The sequence below is a fragment of the Lacerta agilis genome, chromosome 10, assembly GCF_009819535.1.
Source record: "Lacerta agilis isolate rLacAgi1 chromosome 10, rLacAgi1.pri, whole genome shotgun sequence".
Lineage (NCBI taxonomy): Eukaryota > Metazoa > Chordata > Lepidosauria > Squamata > Lacertidae > Lacerta > Lacerta agilis.
Genome location: NC_046321.1, coordinates 38,636,342 through 38,661,411, shown reverse-complemented (window position 1 = coordinate 38,661,411; position 25,070 = coordinate 38,636,342). Strand labels below are relative to the sequence as shown.

The following is a 25,070-nucleotide window of genomic DNA, read 5'->3' as shown; positions in this document are numbered from 1 at the left end:
CACATGGTAAATAACACTGCAATATGACAAGGTATGAAGGGAATGCTGACATGGGTCAATGATTTACCTATCACCTGAGCCACATAGAAATGGGACCTTAGAAACTTGAAGAAAGGGTAAACACAAAAATAATAACCTGGAAAGATATGCTAAGTCTACTTGGAAAATGCTAGAAAAGGTGACCCCTGTTACTTTTTTAAAGATACCATGGTGAAATCCAATAGCAGATTGCTATCTCTTAACTCAACCCAGGATCTCTCATTTTTGCAGAAGATGGTGAGCTATGATTTTACCATGGTCAGCTCCTCAGTCATTGCCTTATGCTGTTCATGCGATAGATATGCATAATTATTTGTATTTCAGTCCTTTTGATACCTTTCATGAGCCATCTGGGGAATTAATAGAATGGGTTGCCAAGGCAGTCACCACTATTATTGCACTGTACAATTGAGAGAATTTTATAAGTAATCTTGGCCAGTCAATGTCAGGTCCAATAATGAGCAGAGGACCAAAGTACACTTCTCTGTGTAAGATAAAGGGGGGAATACAAATATGAATGTGAGAGAATCGCATTAATGTTCAGCGAATTCCAGTTGAGAACACAAGTGCAGAAGTGGGTGCTGACTTTAGTTTGTATGCCATTGATTTTCAGCCATTTTCTTTCATTAAGATATCAGATGAGCAGAAACATTTGCACCACATTATTCCAGTGCAGAATGAAATGCTTAAGTCCCACTGGATGTAATAAAGAGTACCTGGTGTTGTTGTTTTTGTTTAGAAGTAGTAATAGGAATGCAGCCTTGTTCATAGCTGTCAACTTTCCCTTTTTTAAGGGAAATTCCCTTATTCCGAATAGGATTCCTCACAAGAAAAGGGAAAAGTTGACAGCTATGCTTGTTTATAATGCAACATAGTGCCATAAGCTTTACATTACAGGATGTATGTATGTTTACCATAGAAAAAAAAACCTGTAAGTGCTGCTGCTGAAGGGCACAGTCCAACAAGGAACCAACTGGAGAAACTTGACTAGAAAATTATGGGACTACTCTCTTCAAAGGTTCACTGAATGCTGCCTTTGTCAAGGAAGTCTTGGTGACCAATAAAATTCCTTATCCACTGTTAAGACCTGATCCACACAGAACTTAGTGCCAGGTCTGGCCCAAGACATGTCGGCACGTGAGGGGAACCACAAAATAGCACACACTCTCTCCCAGGGAAGAAGGGGTGAATGAAGATCTACATCAGGATTTTTTTTGGGGGGGGGGAGGAATCAAATCAACCCAATGGTTGAAGTGCAAATCAAAGGCCATTACGCAGGGGTGGGGCTGCTCTGAATTATGCTGGGCAGGCGCAAAGCCTAGGAGACCCCAGAGGGCAACCCCTGCCATTTCCTCCCCAGAGATGGGAGGAGACCAGCAGTGTCTCCTATTTGCTAAGAGGCTGCTGTAGAAGCAGTTTTGGTGAGGCTGCCAAGGAGCCAGCAGATCCAGCTTCCAAGCAGCCGTTGATGCTACTGTGGTGGCGGCAGCGGCAGCAAGCAAGCAATGGCTCCTTGGAGGCTAGATCTGCTGCCCCTGTGGATCCTGTTGTCTGGGGAAGTCTCCTCACATTGCCTCTTGGTGGGCCGGCCCTGCTTAGGGCAAAAGGCTGGATTTCAAGAGAGAAGAGCACAAGTCCTTTGCCTCTTCCCCATTCCTGCTGTTACTGTGTTTTTGAGAAGAAAAGCATCTGCAACTTTCTCTCCAGGAATATGTACATTTGTTCCTATAAGCTGTATCATGGTTTGGCTCAGCGTTGTGTGTGAGCATTGAACTGCTCCATGAAATAAATTCAAAACAGTCAACAACACACAGTTCTACTCCATACAGTGAAGCTGTACACAATTTAAAGTCGCTATTGAACTTCTCTGGATACAGGTGTAATTAATTCATTTTCATACTATATAAAATGAGACAAGTAGCGCGTTAATCAATTGTCCAGTATAAACACATCTTTTAATGTTCTGGTAGAATAAAGGGGCGGTGGAATCCTCAAAAGATAATAAAAATTGAATTCAAAAGTTTTAAAATCTAAAGTGGGGAAGTTTGATTACTCTTTTAATAAAAGCACAGCTTGCTTAAATAATGCTGTAATTGCTGTGCATATGTTTCAAGGTGGTGAAAGTTATTACTTTTTCCTAAAAGCATTTATTAGGTAAATGGAAATATAGTTTGGAATGCTGAGTAGCCACTAGAAGCCAGGGCCTTAACTTTGAATTATAATGAGAAATAATGACTGTTCAAAATCAACACCACTACCATAATGAATAACCAGCCTGCATAATACGTAGCCTTGGAATCTTATCATAAGCTTGCGAGATACAATTACAGACCCCTGGAGTTTTCAGGTATATTAAAGCATATTAAATCCATATTTGATTGCACCCATTGTAGAAATACATTTTAACATAAAACTCTTAAATTGGTATCTTCCATCCCTTCCAGCTTCATACCAAAAGGGCTTTTTGTAAGCTTACTGTTTTAATCACAGAGATGTTGGAAAGTTTATATATGTGTAAAATTCTACATACTTTGCATGGAAGGGGTTATACGAGGTCTGACTAGGAGTTTTCCTTCCTACTACCTGATTTTTTGCAAAAGCAATTGTTTCAACAGTGCAAACCTACCCATGTCGCCCCAGAACCAAGCCCCATTTATTTCAGTGGGGGCTAACTCCCATGTAAGTGAGTTTGGATTGCAGCCGGAAAATTTATCCAAACTGAGAAGAGCAATAAAAAGATATTTGCAAACTTGCAAATTAATTGAATTGGTAAGAAATGAAACCAAGAGTGGGAAAATCAATACAAAAATTGTTGTTCTATATATGGGTCATAATAGAACAAGTGAATGAACAAATGAATGAGTGAAATACCAGTGAAACACTTTACCACAGAGGTAGAGCACAAGTTTTTTTTGTCATTTATTTCAGCTCATCTAGAATTTCACTCAGTTCATATGAAAATATATTAATATATCCACAAGTTGAGAACAAACAGGAGTAGACCTTGAAAAGGTCTCCAATGTTGCCCAGTTTAGAATATTTTAAAGTTTGATTTTGGTTCAACTCTCCACAGTATCTGCAAATTAAAGTGGTTATATAAAAATTAAAAAATATAATAAAAGGAGGAAATAAAAGAAGAAATCCAAATATGGTGCTGAAAATGAATATGATCAGCAACCATTGTGGTTTAACTTACCCAGATGTGCTTTTCATGAGATGAAGAGAGATGGATGGAAAAGAAAAGCACACAAATATTAATGAATATATGTCAATCCATAAAAAGAAATCATATGATAGAATAAAAAATTAAAGAAGCAGCATAGAAATATGATTTTTTAAATTAAAACCGTTCTCTCTTGCTTTAGCTAAATTAAATAGATAGCCCTCTACAGAGTAAATACATTTAGATAGCACTAAAACTGTATTTCCCTGATAAAGAAATGCAAATTATTCAAGCTTAACCTTGAATTGAAGGCTTGAACGTAGAACACACGAAATGGATTACAATGACAACAGAACTAGCCTCAGTCAACACGTAAGAAAAAAACATACATTTGCCTTCCTTACAGTTCATATTTGCAACATCAACTCCCTGAACCATTATAACAATCTTCCTTATAATTTATTCATGTCCATTAATGATACAGTTCCTTACCTAGGAGCCATTCATACCCTCATCTAAATAGGCTTTCCCCTGAAGGATGAACAAACTGGTGTACAATCTAGGATGGGGGCACAACAATTTTGAAACTAGGGTGTCTGATCCAGGCTTCCCACAAATACAGAAGCAACTTCTTAATGGAGATTTCATGCAGCCACAATTGGCAGCATACTTCTCAGGTCCCACTGAGAAGAGCAGGCACAGGGGAGGAGGGCCTAATTCTGCTTGGGGCTGCTATGGGAGCAAAGGCTTACATCTCTTCTCCATGGTTCTGATCCTGCTCCCCATTGTGTACCAGCTTTGTTTCAGGGGGAAATCACCAATGCAGGGTCGCACCATGTGAATAAAATGGACCCACGTCACATTTTATGCTCTCCGTATGAATGCATTCCTGGAGATGCTGTGTTGTACATGAAGAAAGATTGTGACTGAGCAAACTGGCCTGGATAGAGACAGATGCAATGGCTTGAGCTGGGAATGTGGTTCATAAGTTTATGCTTCAACAGGGGTGGCTCATTTCCACTGGGCCTGGTGGTGCAGGTGGCAGGGAGACAGACCAGCAGTAGGGGGAGCCAGAACGGAAGGCAGGCAGCTATCCCATGACTGGGTGTAAGATGGCAGGCAGGTGGTAGCTGGCTGAGGGCAACCCGAGATTGGTGGGGCAGTGCTCCATCTCTTATTTATCTTCTCACAACATCTGCAAGGGACTGAAGGTTTACTATTAGCTGAGTAGCAAAGATCCTAAAATCTGACCCTTTCGCACTGCTTTTGCAAAAACAAACAAACTACCTAATCTCAAAGGATCACCTTTGCCTTTGCTAAGATCACTGAATATTGTCCTTTTTCTTTTCCAGAGAGGGCAGGTATGGCATTGCAAAACTATATAAGAAAAAATTATATGTGGAGGGAGGCGGAAGCTTGTGCGTCAACTCAGAGATATATTAATATATAATGATTTCTTATGGGTCCTGACACAAAAAGAAGAGGCAAACATAGATTTAGTCAATAGTGGGCAATTAGAAATAATTAAGAGTCAGATGATAGTTAAGTATTCTGAAGGGCTAAACAAAAGCACACACCCTTAGTGGCTAAATTAATGGTTTTTTTCCCTAGCAATAAGAATCAGAAAAAAATAGGTGGTTAGCAATTAATTCAGTTTTTTTAAAAAATTGCACTTAATCACTAGGCTCATTAGAGGCAATACTGTGTCTATGACAATGAGCAAACTTATTATTTTTAGTTAAAGGAGCAAGCCAAACTAATATAATTAAACACTCAACTAAATTAAAAAGGCCCTGATGATAACAAAGGATGGACCAATTTGGGAAATAGATCTTTACATGCAGATGTACATGCAGGCAGGAAATGCTGCAGTTAGAATTTCCTGCATCCAATAGCCTATTCCTATTCCTGAGATCAATACATTCAGCTGCCACCAATCCTAATTCCATTTTGGGAAGGAGGCCAGCCTAGGGATTGCTTTCCTCTCTTATCGGCAATCTCTTCAGTGTGATCTGGAAGGGTCAAGATCTACTGCATTTACAGATAGATGAACTTAGGCTAAGTAGTTTACATGTTTAGATACTGGGACAGAATTAATCCCCCACCCCATGAAACAACTAGTATACAATTTGTAACAATACATTTGCTAAAGACTGATGGGTTATTTTCTACTTTCAAATCTAAGGCCAGGTCTGAACGTTACACCTACTGTCTTAACAGCATACATTTATAGCACATCTCCACCAAACAAAGAATCATGGGAACTGTAGTTTACCCACCAAAAAGTAACAATTCATTGCACCCTTAACAAACTACAGTTCCCAAGATTTGAGGGGACGGGCTGCATGCTTTCAATATGTTTTCAGTATCTAGTGCATATGGAAACATTGTTAGGAACTGAGCTGTAATGTTGTTTGCTCCTAACAAGTCTTGTGTATGTTGTTTGCTCCTGTGCAATCTTATGCAATCTGTGGATATATATTTTTCTGCTGTCAACCATGCCTTCTTTTTAAAAAATCTATGTCAAGCAGAGTTTGCCATGAAATGGAAATCAAAACTTCCATTGCCATGTCTGCCCTTTCTGAACATGGACATCTGCTTGGGTCAAACCAGCCCTCTCCCCTTGTGTCAGAACTTTGAAATGACAGAGAAAAAGAACACTGGGGTTGTCTTCACAAGAATGGTCACTGTACAAACCGCCCTGGAGGACCAATAACTTGCACCCAAGCTGTGTCCCATGCAAACTGAATGTAATGTTTACACATATCACATGAGTAGGACAACGTGCCAATCTATCACAGAATTCCTGAGTTGGAAGGCAGCAGACAAACACCCACGGCATGATACATACTGCAGACAAGACACGACAACTTTACATACCACAAGACAGGTGTAATCAGTCACAAACTTTTCTGAAAGCAGCAACACTATAACTGCCAACCCAATGCTTAATATTTTATCCACCTAAATAAAACTATATATATATACACAGTAAAAGGCATGTTATCAGCATTAAGTAGATACCTAAAACTGAACCAGATTGCAAAAGCACCTAAATTAAGCACGATTACAAAGTCTGTATGTTATTCAGAAACTAATACTGCATTGTATAATATTGCCAGTTTTAAGAAGGTTTGTCTCTAAAAAGAGGAGCCGCAGGATCAGAAATGAATCTAAACCAGCATTAAAATACACCTCCCATTTCCAAGAAAGGTAATTTGAGAGCATTATAATCTTTATTTCCCCTTCCATTCCATTGCATTTTAACTATTAAGAAAATTTAACACCAAATAAAATGTCTGTTTAAACTTATTTAGGAATGTATGATCTGCTTTTCAACTCAAAGAATTCCAATTGCAAATTAAAGAGCAGGGTTAACTAATGGGCTGCAAGGAGGAAATGAGCACTTTAAGGGCCCCCCCTATATACAAACTGCCTAGCTATGGACCAATTCAAAATGCCACCAGAGAATAGGAAGAAACTAATTAAGGTGGCAGAAGCTGAGAAGCGGAAGTCACTTTTTAAAAAGGGGGACTGGGCGGAAAATTAATGGGAATATTAGCCCTGGGATGCCTCAACAAGCACTTTGCCGGGATGTGCTGCAATTGCATTTTAAACAGCTTAAAGAAAGAGAGCCACAAATCAAAAGTGTAGAAAAGCAGGAGAAAAACGGCTAAAACACCAGAATAAACCCGTTAGCAACAGGTCCATTTGGATTCTTCAGAAAAAGCTGAGAGAACAAATGGCGTCCATTTCAGATATAACGGCTAGTGTGGAAGAAGCTTGGTAAATGGATAGTTCTGTAAGAGACTTCAGTGTTTTGCCCTAGAGTGATGCAGGACTGAATTCTTCCAGCAACTTACGGTATTTTCAGTGCTTTGTAAATTATGGTTTCAGGCTTAAATTTTAACCTTTATACCAGTAGGGAGTTTATACACACACACAGACACACACCCCTCCATCCAAACAAGCAAAATACATTACTGTATTAAGAGTTCCAAAGACACATTCCAGCCAGACAAAACACTCAAGGTGTTAAGGTAAAGGCAAAGCACCCCTGGATGGTTAAGTCCAGTCCAAAGGCAACTGTGAGGCGTGGTGATCATCCTTGCTTCAGGCTGAGGGAGCCAGCGTTTGTCCACAGGCAGCTTTCTGGGTTATGTGGCCAGCATGCCTAAATCGCTTCTGGAGCAATGGAACACCATGACCTATTTAGCTACTCGTGCTGGTGTGCTTTCGAACTGCTAGGTTGGCAGGAGCTGGGACAGAGCAACGGGAGCTCACTCTGTCATGGAGATTCGAACTGCCAACCTTCTGATCGGCAAAGCCCAAGAGGCTCAGTGGTTTAGACCACAGCACCACCTGCTCCCAACTCAGGCCAGTGGGGTGTGTGGCCTCAGGAGAGTTCTGAGGGCAAACAGAGGCCTGGAGAACCAAATTCAGCTCACCATGCACTGCTTTATGATGGGAAATCCAATGACACAGAAGACCAGAAGTCATCCACATCTTGTATATAGTATTTCAGGAGACTTTTAAATGAATGAGTAAGAAGTTCTTATAAGTGAAAAGAACACCGAGCTTCAGAGCAGGAGCAATTGGTGGCTGTACTGGCCAAGGTGCTAATTATCAGCCTCAGCTCTACCTCACAGAGTAATTGTGAGGATAAAACAGTGCAAGGGGAGAACCAGGTAGGCTGCTCTGAAAGGTGGGGTCTAAGTGCAGTCAAGAGGTGTGCTCTTGTGCTCAGTTCCTGGTTGCGGGTCTGGTTGACCATTGTGAGAACAGGTTGCTGAACAAGATGGTCTGATCCACAAGGCTCCTCTGACGTTCTCATGTAAGACCATCTTCAATGACTTTGCTGCCATTTCCACACCCACACAAAAAGAAAAGAGACTGAGTCCCCCTATCAAACCAGCACTGATTACATCATGCCACAAGTTGTTGATTAAGTGGGTGCTTTTGCAGAAATGTAGATCTTCATATTGCCTCCTGCACCAGTAGATTTCCCATGGGTTGGTATGTGCATCATCCCACAGCTGGATAAAAGTACAAACAGCCTTTCATCTCCTTCTCTGCTCCTAAATGACCTTTTCCTAATCCAAGGTGTGGCTGAATGGCAGGACAGAGCTGTCATATCCTCTCTCGTAGCTCATGATACTCCTTGCAGCAGCAAGAACGCACTTTGGGAGATACTCCAATAAGATTCTCCATCTGGGAGCATAATACGGTTGGTTTGCTTGCCTGTGTCCTTACACCAGCTTGGAGTCCACATACTGTACCGTTTGAAAAAAAAAGCATTAAGAATTAGGGAGAACTTGCGCATTCAGATCCCTTTAATACTGATCAAATGCAAAGAAAGCTGTCAGTTCTCTCTCCCCCCCCCCCCCATTATCACACTGTGTTACTGGTGATAATAAGGTAGCACTAGATTCAGATGCAAAGGCATCCTCGCCAGAGGTTGAAATGCTGCAAGTGAGAAGGAATTGTCAGTGTCAGTGTGGTAATTTTGTCAGTGACTCGAGGGAAGAAGTAGTTGCATTAAGTAGAGGACTCTGATAATTTGTGGGGTGGCTTATCCTTAAGAATTGCCGAGAAGAGAGAAAATCAGGCTTCTTTCAACCCTGGTCACAGCTTATACCCACTGCCACACTATAACCAGAAGGAGGTCTTCAAATTATGTGGTACTGCTTCTCTTTCAGGGGCTAACCACAAGATGCAATTACCAGAAACAAAAAATCCAGCAAAACATAAAAATACCAAACCACCAAGGAATGAGACAAAGGATAAATGTGAAAGGCAGGACTAAAGCCTCTAACAAAATTTTATATAAATTATCAGACTCTTTTAATGAACAGAGATTTCTATTCCAACCCAAAAGCCATTTTTTTGTTTACTTCTGTTGCTTATATGTATGATGGGCGACAGTGACTGATTTCGTACTACACCATCATCATGTGCTATACAGGTATTCTAATAATATTATGTTAGTTTTTCTAGGATGTAAAAATGTAAGGTAAAGGTAAAGGACCCCCTGGATGGTTAAGTTCAGTCAAAGGGGACTATGGGGTGTGGCACTCATCTCGCTTTCAGGCCGAGGGAGCCAGCATTTGTTCACAGACAGCTTTCTGGGTCATGTGGCCAGCATGAATAAACCGCTTCTGGCACAACGAAACACCATGACAGAAACCAGAATGTAACCTTCCCTTTGCAGTGGGACCTATTTATCTACTTGCACTGGCGTGCTTTCAAATTGCTAGGTTAGCTGGGACAGAGCAACAGGAGCTCACCATGGTCATGTCTTAGTGGTTTAGAGCACAGCACCACCCGTGTCCCTTTAGGATGTTATCAGTGCAATCCTATCCATGCCTACTCATATGTAATCTTACTGAATTCCACGGGGCTTTCTTATAGGCAACTGGGGTAAGGATTTCAAGTGCTAGTCATTACAAATATTTAGGAATGGGAAGCCGGAAATAAATTTAAAAATATTACAGAAGTTATAACCAGAAGTTATTCATGAGATATTCAGTAAGGATTTTATACCATTCATAGTTAGAAACCTCTTATCTGATATTTTCCTCTAAATGTAAATCTAATGGCTCTCTTGGCAGCATGGTACAAATCCCGGTCTGGTTCTCTGCTTCTTCTATACAGTCATAGTTCAGATAAGAAATCAGGTAAGGATTCTTGGAAATAGCATGGAAAAGATAAAACTCTGGCAGAACAATTCTGTTGGTTGCAGCTTTGGATTGCTGTATCAGGATTTTCATAGGGTGAACAATCAGGTTGAACAATGAACAGTGAATGGTGAAAATACATTTTCTCACAGTCATACATGGCATAGAAAACATGGTTAATATGCACACTACAAGAGTCAAATGCTGGAACACACCTATGGAGAAGCTGACAATATTAAGCAGGAAAGATTTGAGGAAAGGATCAGCAGAAGTAAGTTGAGTGAGAAAACTTCAAGGAAATTTCCAAAGTCATACCAACAGAAGCAAAAGCAAAACTTCAAAATACTGGTTCAAAACACTGAACAGTCTTATTCCCCTATAAGTTTCCCCCCTCTTTGTTTTATTAAAAAATAATCTGTTTCCAAACGGAGCATAGCAGGTATTGAGAAGCAGTAGTAATTACAGTTTATCAAAGCCTATGTGTCCTGAATCACAGCAGCTGCTGAATTTAACTTCCAAGTAAATGCAGTGGGTGAAAGCATATAATTATCCTATAATTCATATACACAAAACTCTAGGTGGCCCCCCTTCTAAAGAGAAAATAGAGTCAAAGGAGAACATTTGCATTTTATAATAGGCTGCTCATAAATACAAACAGCCTTCCCTCTTGACTTTCTTTACTGAAATCCACGTAGAGAAATGGACACAATCCTTTAGGTTTTTTCTTTTTCAAAAAAAATCAGCTGCTTTAAGTGCCAATAAAACTTGCACTATTTTGATAAATTATATGTTTGTAAATTGTACTAAGTGTTGCTAATCAAATATATTTAAATAGAAAACAAATACCTAGTAGATATTCCATGCATGTGCAACCATGCTGAGCATAAGTAAAGGATCAAGGAAATGCACTACAGATGGATGACAGGATAAAAGGAGCATGAATAAGCAACATACTTTTTCTTTAGTCTTCGGTCTTTCTCTGCCTGAGTTCCCAGTTTGCCTAATCCCAGAGATTCCTGTGCTGCGGCTTCTGTTTCCATGTAACCTCCTGTGTCAAAACAGCAAACAGATTTTCTCCATTGACATTCTTTTTCAAGTGGCTCTATTAGTTTAGCATTTTGTCTGTGAAATTGTAAAGTCTGTTTTCTGGGGTGGAAAACAAAGCAAGATACCTAAATCCAGAAGCTACTTCCTCACTATCCGCTGGGACATATAAGAACTAGCAACAAGGAAATTGTTTGCAGGATGGTCTCAACGCCTTAGAAAAAGAAGCAGCAAAAGCCACAGGTGCCTCAATAGTAGATTATTAAAATACAGCCACTAAAGGTCTTGTTCAGGGTTTCCTGTCAGGTAAGGGAAACGTTTGCTGACTGCAGGACTGTCCAATATGGAGGCAAGTCATGTTATGTACTGATGACTGCATAGCACTACAGGATAAAAACAGAGTCCTCTGTGTGTAGGAAACTGTAGTTTCCTAATGCTTTGGAGAAAGTATGAAATTAGCTGGGTTTTTCCCTAGAGCTGTCTCTTAACAGAATGAAAACAGAAAATGGGTTGTAGCCAGAAGTTATGGGAGTGGAATATCATGTATGGAAAAGGGCTTTTCTGCACTCCTTTTCCTAATACAACCTCCTGGGCCTCTTAAAAGTGTCTTCTAGGGGCACTATGTAAAGGTAAAGGTACCCCTGACTTCTAGGTCCAGTCGCAGACGACTCTGGGGTTGCGGCGCTCATCTTGCTCTATTGGCCGAGGGAGCCGGCATTTGTCCATAGACAGCTTACGCGTCATGTGGCCAGCATGACTAAGCCGCTTCTGGTGAACCAGAGCAGTGAACGGAAACACCGTTTACCTCCCCGCCAGAGCGGTACCTATTTATCTACTTGCACTTTTGACGTGCTTTCGAACTGCTAGGTTGACAGGAGCAGGGACTGAGCAACGTGAGCTCACCCTGTTGTGGGGATTCGAACCGCCAACCTTTTGATCGACAAGCCCTAGGGCTCAGTGGTTTAGACCACAGTACCAAAACCTTTCTCAAGGACTCCTCAGCTGCCAAGAGGCTTCATTTTTTATTTAATGCATTTATTAGATGCCAAATAGCTATTGCTCTCTCTTGGTGCCATACAAAAAGGGGAAAGAATATGTACAGAAAACAAAGTCACAAAAGTCAACAGCAACAACAACAACAGCAGCAACAACAAAAAACAGCTTGGGAAAGAATTATAAAATGGAGTTAAAACCATACCAAGCAGCAAAATACAACCTTAAAATACCAACAAATATTGGTTGGGTGGGGTGCGGTAGTGAGAAACTGGGGCCAGGAAAGTCCCTTTGCATGAGTGGCCTTCCAACCTCCTTACTTACGAATACAACCAATAGTTTTAAAGCTGGTTGGAAATGGGTTGGGTTTTTTTTAAAAGAGAGATATCAGTTCCCATTAAGCCTTTCTTCTGCTCGCTGTTGCCTCTAGTCATGCAGGTTTTGCAGGTTTTTGAAACAAGACAAAAGCGGCTGCCTACTGGAGGCAGGAGTAAGATAATTATACACATCCCTCTTTCAGACACCTTCAAGTCTGGAGACACACACAAACACACAGAGCATGCCACCAGCAATATTGACTGTTTGCACAGACAGATGAAAGATGTACATGCAGGATCACTGCCTAAGATATAGTATATCAGAGTCAGTAAATCTCCTCTTGTTCAGCTGTACTATCATCTGACCAAGCACAATTAGGACATGCATTCTGTTACGGATCATATTTAAGCAACTGTGAGCTTGAAACATTGGCATGAGCTATAGTGTGCCATTGTGCTATTTTAAATTAAAAACAATACCACAAGGTAACTGGGTGGTTACACAAGTCGTATTCTTAAACGTTTTCACATGTTTTCTCCATCTCCAAATAGATGGGGGTGGGGGGACCTTGTTCTTGCCAACCAATGTGATACATTATCTGAATTTAAGAAAAGACATCACACATCCAACAATAGAGAACACAAACAAAAGTTGATGTTTCAAAAGCATGCTGGAAGACTGCGGAAAGAGAGAGTCAATGAGACAACAAAAGGACAGCAAGTTCAAAGGATAAAGAAGGGGAAAGAGAGAGAGAGAGAGAAAGAGTTCCCTACTCTCAATCTTAAATATGTATTGTTGAGTCAGGTTTTTTTGGTCGAAGAATTAGAAAAAAACAACACCAGACTAGATCTCTTTAACACATTAGGTGACTTGATCCTAGCTAATCATCAGAAGTGGAAAGCTATGGAAACTAAGACTACAGAAAGGACCACCATGGTATTCTGAAAGAAAATCTTTGATAATGATCATGGAACAGAGAAGATGCAGCATGGTTGAAGCAACTTTTCTCATTCAAAAAGAAAGGAAAAAAGAAGTCCTATTGTGACACAGGACAAAAACCAAACCAAATGACGTTATTTCCAACGTTATAATTGCTGCCATATACAAGAACACAAATCCCTATCAGAAGGCATTAGACTAGAGGTTGATCTAGACCAGCAAGTTCTGTAGATGCCTCCAGGAAGAAAGACTTGAAGGCAATGGCTCTCTCCCATTGTTTTTCTTCGGCAACCAGTATTCAGTGGTATATCAACAACGAATATGGAGGTTCTAGATATCTAGAGTTCACCTTCTTATGAGGTACTTCATGTTTGAGTACAGATAGCACAAAATACAGGTTATACAAGTTATGAAGGATCATTGTGAGCATCAGTTGTGGGCCTTCCATTCCAAAAACATGCAAATGGAAAGCCAATCTTTTTCCTGCCATTGCTCTCACACTTTTTTTAAGGAGAGCAGATATTCTCCAGAATATATATATATATTGGTTGCATATTTTACTTTTGAACGTACTACTGCTTTGGTTGAACTAAGGTGCACAATGAAAATCCCTGTTTGTTACAAACATTTGGCAATGATTTACTTCAAGTACTTCTTCAGAACTATGAATAGATTTTCATCCAATTATGCAGTTATGATGTTGTGGTGTGTTACTGTCAGGGGGAGGGGGTAGCACATTGGGCAACTAATATTGCCCCCAGGACAGCTTTTACAGATTGACATCTCTATTCTGTTCTAAAGAGTGTAATAGATATGAATCCATTTATTAGATCTTGATCCCTGGGGCCTTCAACTTACTAAAGAAGAAGATAATCAGACATAATAGTATTTAGTATGCCAATAGTATTTAGTATGCCAATATCAATAAAATGGGTCTTGATTAATTTAACTGAGAATGAATAAACCATGGTACAGATATTAAGCTTTAAGTCTGTGCAGATAGGAACATCTAGCTTGTGCCAAAGGGCTTATCATTAAATTGATTGTGAAATATATTGAATGTGCCATATTAAAAAAAAAAAACAAATCATCTCATTTCATCCCATGTTAGATGAAAGGATGGTCTAAACTAGAATGTTACTAATAATGAGAAAAGTGACTATTCTGCACTTAGCTAATTATCAACCTATTTATTTTTTGTTTATATATACTATATTTCAGGATGTACAATATTTTACAAGCAAAGTTCAAAACATAAGAGTTAGGCAGGCTGTATTCACTATTTGCTTGCCCTGGTAAACTGGGGCTGCTCACTAAATATCCTAAATATTTAGGTTAAATATTGGTTTCCTTGCTCCTTCTTGTCAACAGGGCTGTGGAAACTGAGAAGTGGAAGTTTCCAGTTTTATTTGTATGAAATGATTCAGTATAAAACCTACCTAAAGTGTTGCCCCTGAATAACGTAAATGGACAATGATATGAAGATATTAAATACAAACTATAAGACATTGTGGAAATTCTTCATATTCTAACAGGATCCATAATCACCAATATATTTTGGCCATATGTTTCAATTGACAGTTACCTAAATCTTTGTTTTGTTTTTACAAATGGCAACTTAGCAAAGCCATTAAGAGTTGTAGTTTTAATAAAATGAATAGAATTACAACTATTAGTCACTTTACTAAGTCAGCAGCAGCTGGATTGGGACCAGAATTGCCTGCCGCCCCCCTTCTGCTGCTGTGAGTGGCTGGCTACAAATGTACTAGTGGCTCTGCAAACTACAGTGGCATTGGCAGGCAGTTAGCATACCTCTGCCAGTGTATGGACACTTTTGTGTCTTATACTCTATCTGAGTATAAGATCAAAACAGATAGGAGCCTTGTGCTAGGAAGACTGCAAAAGAATCCAGGAGGGGATTCATGGCAAGCAAATGAAGGCTAAAAGCAAATACATTCGTAATAAGAGCAAAAGCATGGGAACCAATGCTACTTTGAGTTTCCTGCTAGCCAAGTCTTCTGTCAGGTTGGATTGTAAACAAAACTGAAAAAGGACGGTGATGGTGGTTGTGGAAAGGGGCCTTTTAGCCAAGTCAGCAGATTCATATGTTTGCTGTCAAGGTTTTTCAAACTGTGTAAGCGTTAGCAAAGTTACACGTTCGTAATTCCATAAAGGCAGCAGAAGTAAGTAAAGGAATCTCATCCTATTCCCCCTGCTCATTTAGAAAAAACACAGTGAACGATGTGACAGTCAATACTAGTTATGGTATAACAGAATTATGTGGAAAAGATCCCACCAGTTTAGAAGAGAAATGAATGTTTGGAAAAGCAAAACGAAACTTAAAAAGAAGCCAAAACCATTAAAAAAAAATACTGAAAAACAGCGACCCGAGCCTGGTACAACTAATTCCTTACTGAGCTGTCCAAGTCGAGCCTTCTCTTTTTTACCGAACAAACGTCCTATTGAAGACTTGATTCCTTTCTTCTTGGGAGCTTTGTGTAGGGAATCCTGGCTGCTACTGACACTGCCAAGACCAATGCTTTCTGGCTCCAAGGATGCAGGGAAGCTACTATAAAATACACACAAAAGATAGATAATACATTATTGCCCTTATGAGGTCCTGTGCCCATCCCCTCCTAAGCAGCTGTGCAAACAAATTATCTGGAATCTAATAAGAGTGTCTTCATAATTGAAAACATTAATCAGGTTCTGATGGCTTCTTTCCTGCATCATAATAATATTTAGAACAGCACAATGGCTAATTTTCATGTCTCACTAATGCTGTTCAAGATGATTCAATCTAACAAAAAGTGACAGAAAGGAGGTATAATTCATCAAAGGCCTATTAATATAATTTTTGGCTGGGAAGTTCGGAGAAATATGTGTTGAGAAGAACCAAAGAAATCTGAGTTGTAACAACATTGTTTTCAACCAAAAACGGGATTAAAAAAAAAAATCTTACCTGAGAAATTTCTATTCTGAGCAGGGAAAGGGTGAAAACCTAGTGAAAGGTATTTTCCTCCTACTAGGCATGGATGCAGAGCAACATTTCTGAGCAATCCAGAGAGGGATTCCTATAAGTTCCAAAAAGCAACCATGGCACTGACTGGAGAAGGTCTTAGTGATAGGCTTCTGGGAAAGATTCCCTGCTCTATAGCTGGGCTTGTATCTGCTGCAGGTAGGAGATCTAATCTCTCTTCAGGTGTTTTGATGTCATGCATTGTGATCATGCAAAGGGGTAGGGCTATAGGGAGGGGCATGTTAGCCCTGCCATTTTCGTACATGGCATCAGAGCACCTGAAGAGTGCTCTTGCGTATGAACTCTGGCTTGGAAGGTGAGCTAAGACATGTCTTCTGCTCATTTGCTGCTGAATAGAGGTATAGCTGGTGACACAGAAAGTCTGGAATAGCATAAATGTCAATTGGATTTCAAGGTTTTGAGCCATTAGTCCTGCCATTGCATTGCATTCCGATTCAGAAGCAGAGATATTGCTTGATCCCCGCAAATGATCTGTCTTCCAGCTCCACACCATAAGAACAAATACACAATTCTTACAAGGGCATTTTGGCTCATAATAATAAATGCCTTTAGAAGTGTACTCAACATACTCTGGGAACCCTTCAAATTCCTATGTGGAGGGCACTTTCCACGAAAAAAAGAGAGAGAGCTTGCAAATTATGTAATGTGATCAAGCTCAGATTCCTAGCATAAAACGAACACATACAAGTGATATTATCAGAGTAACAAACTATGCAGAAGTGGCATGCCATGTTCTACTTGGCGGTGATTTGAGCAATGTGTGAGGGGGCAAATAAGCAGTGGCACCAGCATACAGACTAGGAATGGGGTGAGGTGGTGGCTAGGCTGGGAGCTCTGGGTTGGTAGTGGTGGCCTCACAGGTGCACCTGCAGGATGCTGATACTACCAACCCAAAGTTCCCTTGACCTCACTGCCTCCATCCCCTACCTCATCTGTGTCTCAGTGAATGTAGTGCCACGGGCATCTGGAGGGCACTGCTGGACTTGAAGTGACTCTTTTCCCATGGGATGCAATATTACCAAGGCTTTGCAAATGCCCACTCTGCATAGTCCGAACAATGTTATAGGAAAACCACATCTAGGAGGAAGAGCTCAATGGGGGGGGGGGAGTTGATTGTCCTGATTGAAACTGTCAAGAATTTTGCAATATGGGGTTCAAAAGGTTAGTAGTGGTGTTGTCAAAAATTGCAGTCCTTCACTGGTCTCCTTGCACAGGTCAGCCAAGATTCAAGTTATTGGTTGCATTAGTTGCACTTCTGCAGACAAATATCAAACCCCATCACTGAATCCAATATGGATTTTTCATTTTAATCATTGTTGTGAGTGGTGCCTTCTCCTTTGTTCACTTATAGAGAGCCAACAGCAAGGCAGTAAGAGCAACCACAAAAATATACCATTTTGCTCCAGCTCAATCACTGTACTTAAAGCATTAGAGGGCAGACTTCAGGCTTGTGTGGTCTGTCTTGATTTTCACTAGAACCTTGAGATCTACAACTGGAGCCTGGAGCCAAACAACATACCCTTATAATTAATAAGCAATCTGAACTCAGGAACTTATTTTGAGGAGCTTAGTTACCCACAGCTTTCTTCATTTCAGCAATGTAATACAGGGCAGAGGTGATCTTGTATCTGCCATCTTTAAGCAACTGGAAGTCAGAATCCTTGCTCATCTACCACAAAATTATCAGTAGATCTACATCTGACTTCTGCTCATGCTTGATCTAAAGGGGCTACAAAATGGGAGACCAGGCATCCAAATCAGACTGGAATTCAAGGAGCCAAGTTGTAAGAGTTAATTCCCACCTCGGTGATGATGTACACATTTTTAATTAAGAAACAATTACTCTTGGAGAGCTACATTTGCACCATATAAGAGGCCTGGGTGAACTAGGAACTAAAACGATCGATGCAAGCAGGGCGTTCTATAAAAGCCACTCTTTCACAAAGAAACTTGTCCAGTTTCTCCTTCAGATAAGCTACTTCTCATGGATCCTGACATGAAGTGGTGGAAAAAAAGAAAAGCCATCTCAGAGTGGGAAACACCCCCCCCCCAGCAGTCTGCATTTCCAGATAAATAGAATACATTGGAAGTTATGTGGAAGTTAACCTAGAAGTCATATGAATGGGTGCATTATAAAAAGAACACAGCACATTAAAGTTGTGAATTACTGTCTGAAGTAATGAGCTTCTTACCTTCTGGCATCATTGTGGTATGAAGAAGGTAGAGTGTGAGTCATTCTAATGGCTCTAGGTGTTGGAGGAGGGGAGGTTTCACATTTTATTGTGGCTTTGTCTTCATGCCCATCTTCTTCGACGACTGCGATCTACAAACAAACCATGTCCATAAAGGGCAGCTTAGAAACCAACTTTCTAAGTTATTTGCAAGAAATAATTTAAATTGTGCAGCAGGCAAACTGTTTGGAATTCATCATACTTTCCAAGCAAGCATAAGGGCTTACATAAAAGCCATGTTCCATTCGTGGGATGCAAAAGTAACAAAACAAAAATGCCAAGGAGATAATCGGATACGATCATGGCCCTACAGATAGCCATTCAAGTCCCATTTCCCAATCTCTGAGGTAATAAGCACACAACTGGACATAAAACATATCAAGTACAGATCAGTGCTGGCGCTGTGGTGGGCCCCCAGGCAACATGGTGTCAAATGGTGTCAACAGCTTGTGGAATTATGTACCAACTCTTTGTAATCCATGGGGGCTAAATGCTTAGGTTTCCATATTGGATGGAAAGTTTCCACCCTCAAATATACAATGGATGGAAGAAATGACACAACTGAGGACTTTCAAGAAAGTGAACCTCTTTATTCAGAAAAGGAGTGGAAGATTCTTGGCTATATGAACACCCTACACAGGGTTGCAGTATGTGGACCGAGAACTCCCAGAAGTGCAAGCTGGATTTCGAAGGGGCAGAGGAACCAGAGACCAAATTGCAAACATGCGCTGGATTATGGAGAAAGCTAGAGAGTTCCAGAAAAACATCTACTTCTGCTTCATTGACTATGCCAAAGCATTTGACTGTGTCGACCACAGCAAACTATGGCAAGTTCTTAAAGAAATGGGAGTGCCGGATCACCTCATTTGCCTCCTGAGAAATCTCTATGTGGGACAAGAAGCTACAGTTAGAACTGGATATGGAGCAACTGATTGGTTCAAAATTGGGAAAGGAGTACGACAAGGCTGTATATTGTCTCCCTGCTTATTTAACTTATATGCAGAATTCATAATGCGAAAGGCTGGACTGGATGAATCCCAAACAGGAATTAAGATTGCCGGAAAAAATATCAACAACCTCAGATACGCTGATGATACTACCTTGATGGCAGAAAGTGAGGAGGAATTAAACAACCTTTTAATGAGGGTGAAAGAGGAGAGCGCAAAATATGGTTTGAAGCTCAACATCAAAAAAACTAAGATCATGGCCACTGGTCCCATCACCTCCTGGCAAATAGAAGGGGAAGAAATGGAGGCAGTGAGAGATTTCACTTTCTTGGGTTCCATGATCACTGCAGATGGTGACAGCAGTCACGAAATTAGAAGACGCCTGCTTCTTGGGAGAAAAGCAATGACAAACCTAGACAGCATCTTAAAAAGCAAAGACATCACCTTGCCGACAAAGGTCCGTATAGTTAAAGCTATGGTTTTCCCAGTAGTAATGTACGGAAGTGAGAGCTGGACCATCAAGAAGGCTGATCGCCGAAGAATTGATGCTTTTGAATTATGGTGCTGGAGGAGACTCTTGAGAGTCCCATGGACTGCAAGAAGATCAAACCTATCCATTCTCAAAGAAATCAGCCCTGAGTGCTCACTAGAAGGACAGATCCTGAAGCTGAGGCTCCAGTACTTTGGCCACCTCATGAGAAGAGAAGACTCCCTAGAAAAGACCCTGATGCTGGGAAAGATGGAGGGCACAAGGAGAAGGGGACGACAGAGGATGAGATGGTTGGACAGTGTTCTCGAAGCGACTGGCATGAGTTTGGCCAAACTGCGGGAGGCAGTGGAGGATAGGCGTGCCTGGCGTGCTCTGGTCCATGGGGCCACGAAGAGTCGGACACGACTGAACGACTGAACAACAACAACAACAACACAGGGTTGCATAAACAAAGGATGCTGAGCAAGTTTGGGCTGATAACAGATAATTCCACACCCCACCCTCTTGATATAGATACATAATTATTGTGGGTTTTGGGGGTAAATTTATTTTCTTTTCACTATTAATGTTTATTGCATCTCTGTGTTGCTTTTTTGCTTGTGATTTGCCTTTTTATATTTTTGCATACAAAATAGAAACTATAAATAAACCACACACATGATTGGCCCTTCCATGCTTCTTTTTCTAAACAGCAACTGCAGAGGCAGGGCAATCTGTATCTGGACCATAGGGGTGGTCAAGTTAAATGCCCTCAACTACCTCCATGGCCCTGTTCAAGATTCTACCCTCCCAACTGTGTATTAAGAAAAACCAAGAGTGGATGGGGCCAGTAATTAGCTTCCTGCCATGTTTGGACCTCAGGCATCATTTAATTAACTTTATATGGACCCAGTACAGAACAGGTTGATAGGACTGTGCTGCTTACACATGCTGTGTCTTCTCACACTCCATGTTTGCAAAGCCTGGCTAATTTATGTGAACATACAATGGATATTCTAGCTCAAAATACACTTCAGTATTCAAAGTTTATGGCTGCAAAGTAGCTTCAGGGAGGAAACCAACTGCCATTAAAGAAGTGTATAAAATTGAGGCCAGCAAAAAACAGGCCTCAGATATTGACTCATCTGTGTAATTTGATGCATGCCACCATTGTTTCACTAATCCCACACACATAGCCAAAGTTACAACTGGATACATATCAAAGCAAGATCAAAATTATGTATCAGTACAGAATTACCAGGGTTCTGCTTAATAAGCCTGAAGTAATCGACAACTTCTGGTAGTTTCATATATGCTTGTGTCATGTATTGCTATAACATTCAGGGTGCTTTACTATTTAGAAGAATAATGAGAAGTTTTCTGCAGCTGTGTAAACTAATATGCAAAGTTATGATTTACAATGAGTTACACATCAAATTTCAAAGATGACACAAATCATCTTTGTGAGTTTCGAGAGCTGAGGCCTGGTTTTAGAAGCTCTCAAGTTCCAGTTACAAAGGCAGAAATTCATTTTGCAAAATTACTTTTAAAAACCTGTGGAAAAATTCTGGTTAAACTGAGTTTTAAGTGCAGATGGGAGAAAATTCACAGTAGCATGCTAAAAAAGAGAGAAAAGTATGCATACCTTTCTCCGGTGCTTCCTGAGATCACTCGGCTGGAGTTGAGAACAAAGGAAAGAACAAAGGGGAATGATCAAACCCGTTTAGGTAAAATAAAAGATAATGATATCCTATTCATTTCCATTTTTCAACATCAAACCGGAAAATCAATGTTTTGGAAACTGCAAAACCTCAAGTAAAATACTATGGCTTGGATCTAGAGTTGTCTTGTGCGAGGTGAAAAGCACTCCCACTTATGCAAAGCAGCCCCATGAAATTTTCCCCAGTTTCCCCATATTGCTGCAGCTCCACTAGCCTCATCCAACATTGTTCAAGGTGGTATGTTGAGCCTCAGAAGGCTTTTTGGAGATTATGGGCTCTGTAGTAGATGGGGGAAGGACTCAGGAAAGTCCCACTGTATGATGAGAATTCTGCTTAGTTTTCTCTGGATCCAACTCTACAAACATATTAGAATCTTTTAATTTGCAGTTAGATCTTATGCTGCTATTTTAACTGCAGCAGGACAAGCAGGGCTGCCTTAAGTTGCATCTGTTGCGATGCAACAAATTAAGTTATATCCCCATGTAGTACCATCCAGTGCTATTTTCACAGAACTCACCATGAACACCTTCCTTGTTCTCTTATGATGGCAATGGTGCCCACCTGAGAGGTGCTGGAACTGAATTTCGGTGAGTTGCAGCTGAAGAAAAGCCCTGGTACCACCCCTCCAGTCTTTAATAAAGCCTTCTTGTGACTGTTTTGCTGTTGCAACACCAGGGGTTGATTTGGATGTCATGAATGAACTCTGTATTAGGCTTCCACTTCCTTTCCCTTCCCTTCCTTCTCCCATGCATTCTACTTTAATAGTAACTTCCTGACTTTTGACAAACCATAGTTGGCCATGATATCCAAACTAGCAAACTATGGCTTGAATAACCTCTTGCAAGCCAGAGTTGGGAATCTTGTATCAAACTTGTAAATGGAAGTTCATTCATGCAATGCCTTTCAGTTAGTAAGGCTCAAGGATGTGGACAAGGTGTTTGGATTGGTCAGGGTGACCACTAGCACCCTGGACCCTGAGCTGGTAAAATCTAGTAGGGAGGGGACAGCAGACTGGGCTAGGGAGGTGATTAATGTCTCCTTGTGAGAGGGGGTGGTCCCTGCCTGCCTGAAGGAGGCAGTGATAAAACCACTCCTCAAGAAACCCTTCCTGCATTCAGAAAACCTAAGTAACTACCGCCCGGTTGCTAATATCTCCTTCTTGGGCAAGGTTCTTGAGCGGGTGCTCACAGATCAGATCCAAGTACTCTTGGAGGAAACTGATTTTCTAGATCCATTTCAGTTAGTTTAGGCCTGGTTTTGGCACAGAAACTACTTTGGTCACCCTGTATGATGACCTCTGTTGGGAGAGAGACAGGGAAATGTGCCCCTGTTAATTCTCAAGCCCTCAGCAGCTTTTGATACCATTGACGATGGTATCCTTCTGAAGCAGCTGTCCAAGTTGGGGGTGGGTGGCATCACTTTGTGGTGGTTCTGGTCCTGCTTGGATAGTTGTTTCCAGAGGGTGTTGCTTGGGGAGTATTCTCCAGCCCCATGGAGCCTTCAATCTGGGGTTCCTCAGGGTTTGATTTTATCCTCTATGCTGTTTAACATCTAAATGAAATTGCTGAGTGGGGTTATCGAGAGACTTGGAGTATGCTGTCACTGATGACATACAGCTCTATTTCTCCTTTACATCTGTAGGTGAGGGAGTGGATGTGCTGGTAATTGGTAATGGACTGGATAAGAGCCAACAAACTGAAGCTAAATCCAGTTAAGACTGAGGCACTCCGACTGAGGCACTGTTAGTGAGCGGATCCCTAGACCGGATGGCTAGGAGGTTGCCTCCTCTTGATGGGGTTACACTCCCTCTGAAGGAGCGGGTTCACAGATTAGGGGTATTTCTCGATTTGTTGTTGTCACTTGAGGCTCTGGTGGCCTCAGTGGTGTGGGGTGCCTTCCATCAGCTTCAGCTGGTCTCCCTGCCCTATGGTCTTTTTACAGCACAGGCACCAAGGCCTAGCACCAGATTTTGCCTCCTTACACTGTGCAAACAGACATTATATATCTGGTAAGTCCTTTTATTAGGAAAAGCACTTAAGGATTCTCACGTGAATGCCATCATAAATTTGTTAAGTCTTTAAAGGGCCGCAAAACTTTTCATTGTTTGGTATCCTAAACAGCTTTCTGGAGCACTGACTGGCAACATAATGAAGAGTCCTTATCCCAGCAACCCATGAATTCATTTCATTACTATTTTTTATTGTGTAACCCTGGCAATGGCCCTATATGAAGTCTTATTGCATTTTGTATTAATGGTCAACGTGATTTTACCACAGACAAAAAACAAAATAATAGGCAAATAAACAAATGAGCAGGAAAAGAAACAAGCTATAGAAAAAAGATTTATTTGGAGAAGTAATAAAATAAATGAAACGATCAGCACAAAACTGTATATGTACATTTTCTTACCAGTGTCATGATGCCCATACGATCCATCTCCCTGGCTGGGCTGCGGGGAGTGAGTTTTGGAGTAGAATGCCCACTTGGAGGAGAAGAGCTTGCAAGGGAGGAAGCTGTAATGGAGCCAGTAATAGATGTGCCAGGGTGGACCCTGGCCAGGTTTAAGCCTTCTAGGCTTACACTGGCTACTCTATTTTCTATTTCTTCAGCACGCAATTCCGTTGATTCTTTTTCCTCTTGGATTAACCTATAAACATGAATTGGGAGGCAGCAGAATTAAAACAGCTAATGTAATGCGAGTGATATTCCAATACAGTGGTACCTCTGGTTACAAACTTAATTCGTTCCAGAGGTCCGTTCTTAATCTGAAACGTTCTTATCCTGAGGCACGCTTTTGCTAATGGGGCTTCCTGCTGCGCACACCCCTTGGGCACACAATTTCTGTTTGCATCCTGGGACAAAGTTCGCAACCAGGAGCAGCTACTTCCGGGTTAGCAGAGCTTGTAACCTGAAGAGTTCATAACCAGAAGCGTTCGTAACCAGAGGTACCACTGTACAGTGAATTGCTTCCTTGCCCTGATTCCTGGCAAGAATTTAATTAGGTGCTTTTCACAAATGACATAGGCTTCATCAGTACATCATGTTGGAGACCCATCGGTGAGCTTTAAATAGGAAGATAATAGTAACAATAATAATTTTAGTATTTATACCCCCACCCATCTGGCTGGGTTTCCCCAGCCACTCTGGGTGGCACCCAGCAAAATATAAATAATAATAATAAAATGTCAAACATAATGATGTACATTGTAGTCAAAGCATCTATTTCAATCAATTTGGCAATGCTGTAGAATTGGTTGCTTAAATGGCTTCAGAGGTTCACCACAGCTGAAGCATTCTACCTTGAAGGTGGAAAACTTACACAACAAACAGTTGAAATGTTAATGGGCCAAAAGGTATTGCGTAGTTGTCTCTTATGGCTGTATATTACATGAACATAGCTGAACTAAAGGGTCTACTTTTGGGGAGACATTAGATGCTTACTTGTTTTGTTGACAATTAAGCGGTATACAAATTCCCTTAAACAAATAC

General features: G+C 40.9%; 1 protein-coding gene across 17 annotated transcripts in view; it reads right to left on the bottom strand.

Moving 5' to 3' along the window:
- PPFIA2 (PTPRF interacting protein alpha 2) overlaps positions 1-25,070 on the bottom strand; it is a 258,382-nt gene that overhangs the window by 16,272 nt on the left and 217,040 nt on the right. For 12 of the 17 annotated variants that reach the window (XM_033162610.1, XM_033162595.1, XM_033162599.1 and 9 more), the window contains 6 exons: positions 23,991-24,228; positions 21,506-21,535; positions 18,406-18,536; positions 15,588-15,742; positions 10,834-10,927; positions 3,236-3,244 (listed from right to left, as the gene is read on the bottom strand). In XM_033162610.1, coding sequence (XP_033018501.1) covers positions 3,236-3,244; positions 10,834-10,927; positions 15,588-15,742; positions 18,406-18,536; positions 21,506-21,535; positions 23,991-24,228 — 657 coding nt within the window. The remainder of the gene's footprint in view (positions 1-3,235; positions 3,245-10,833; positions 10,928-15,587; positions 15,743-18,405; positions 18,537-21,505; positions 21,536-23,990; positions 24,229-25,070) is intronic. The other 5 variants (XM_033162597.1, XM_033162601.1, XM_033162598.1 and 2 more) reach the window with 3 other exon arrangements.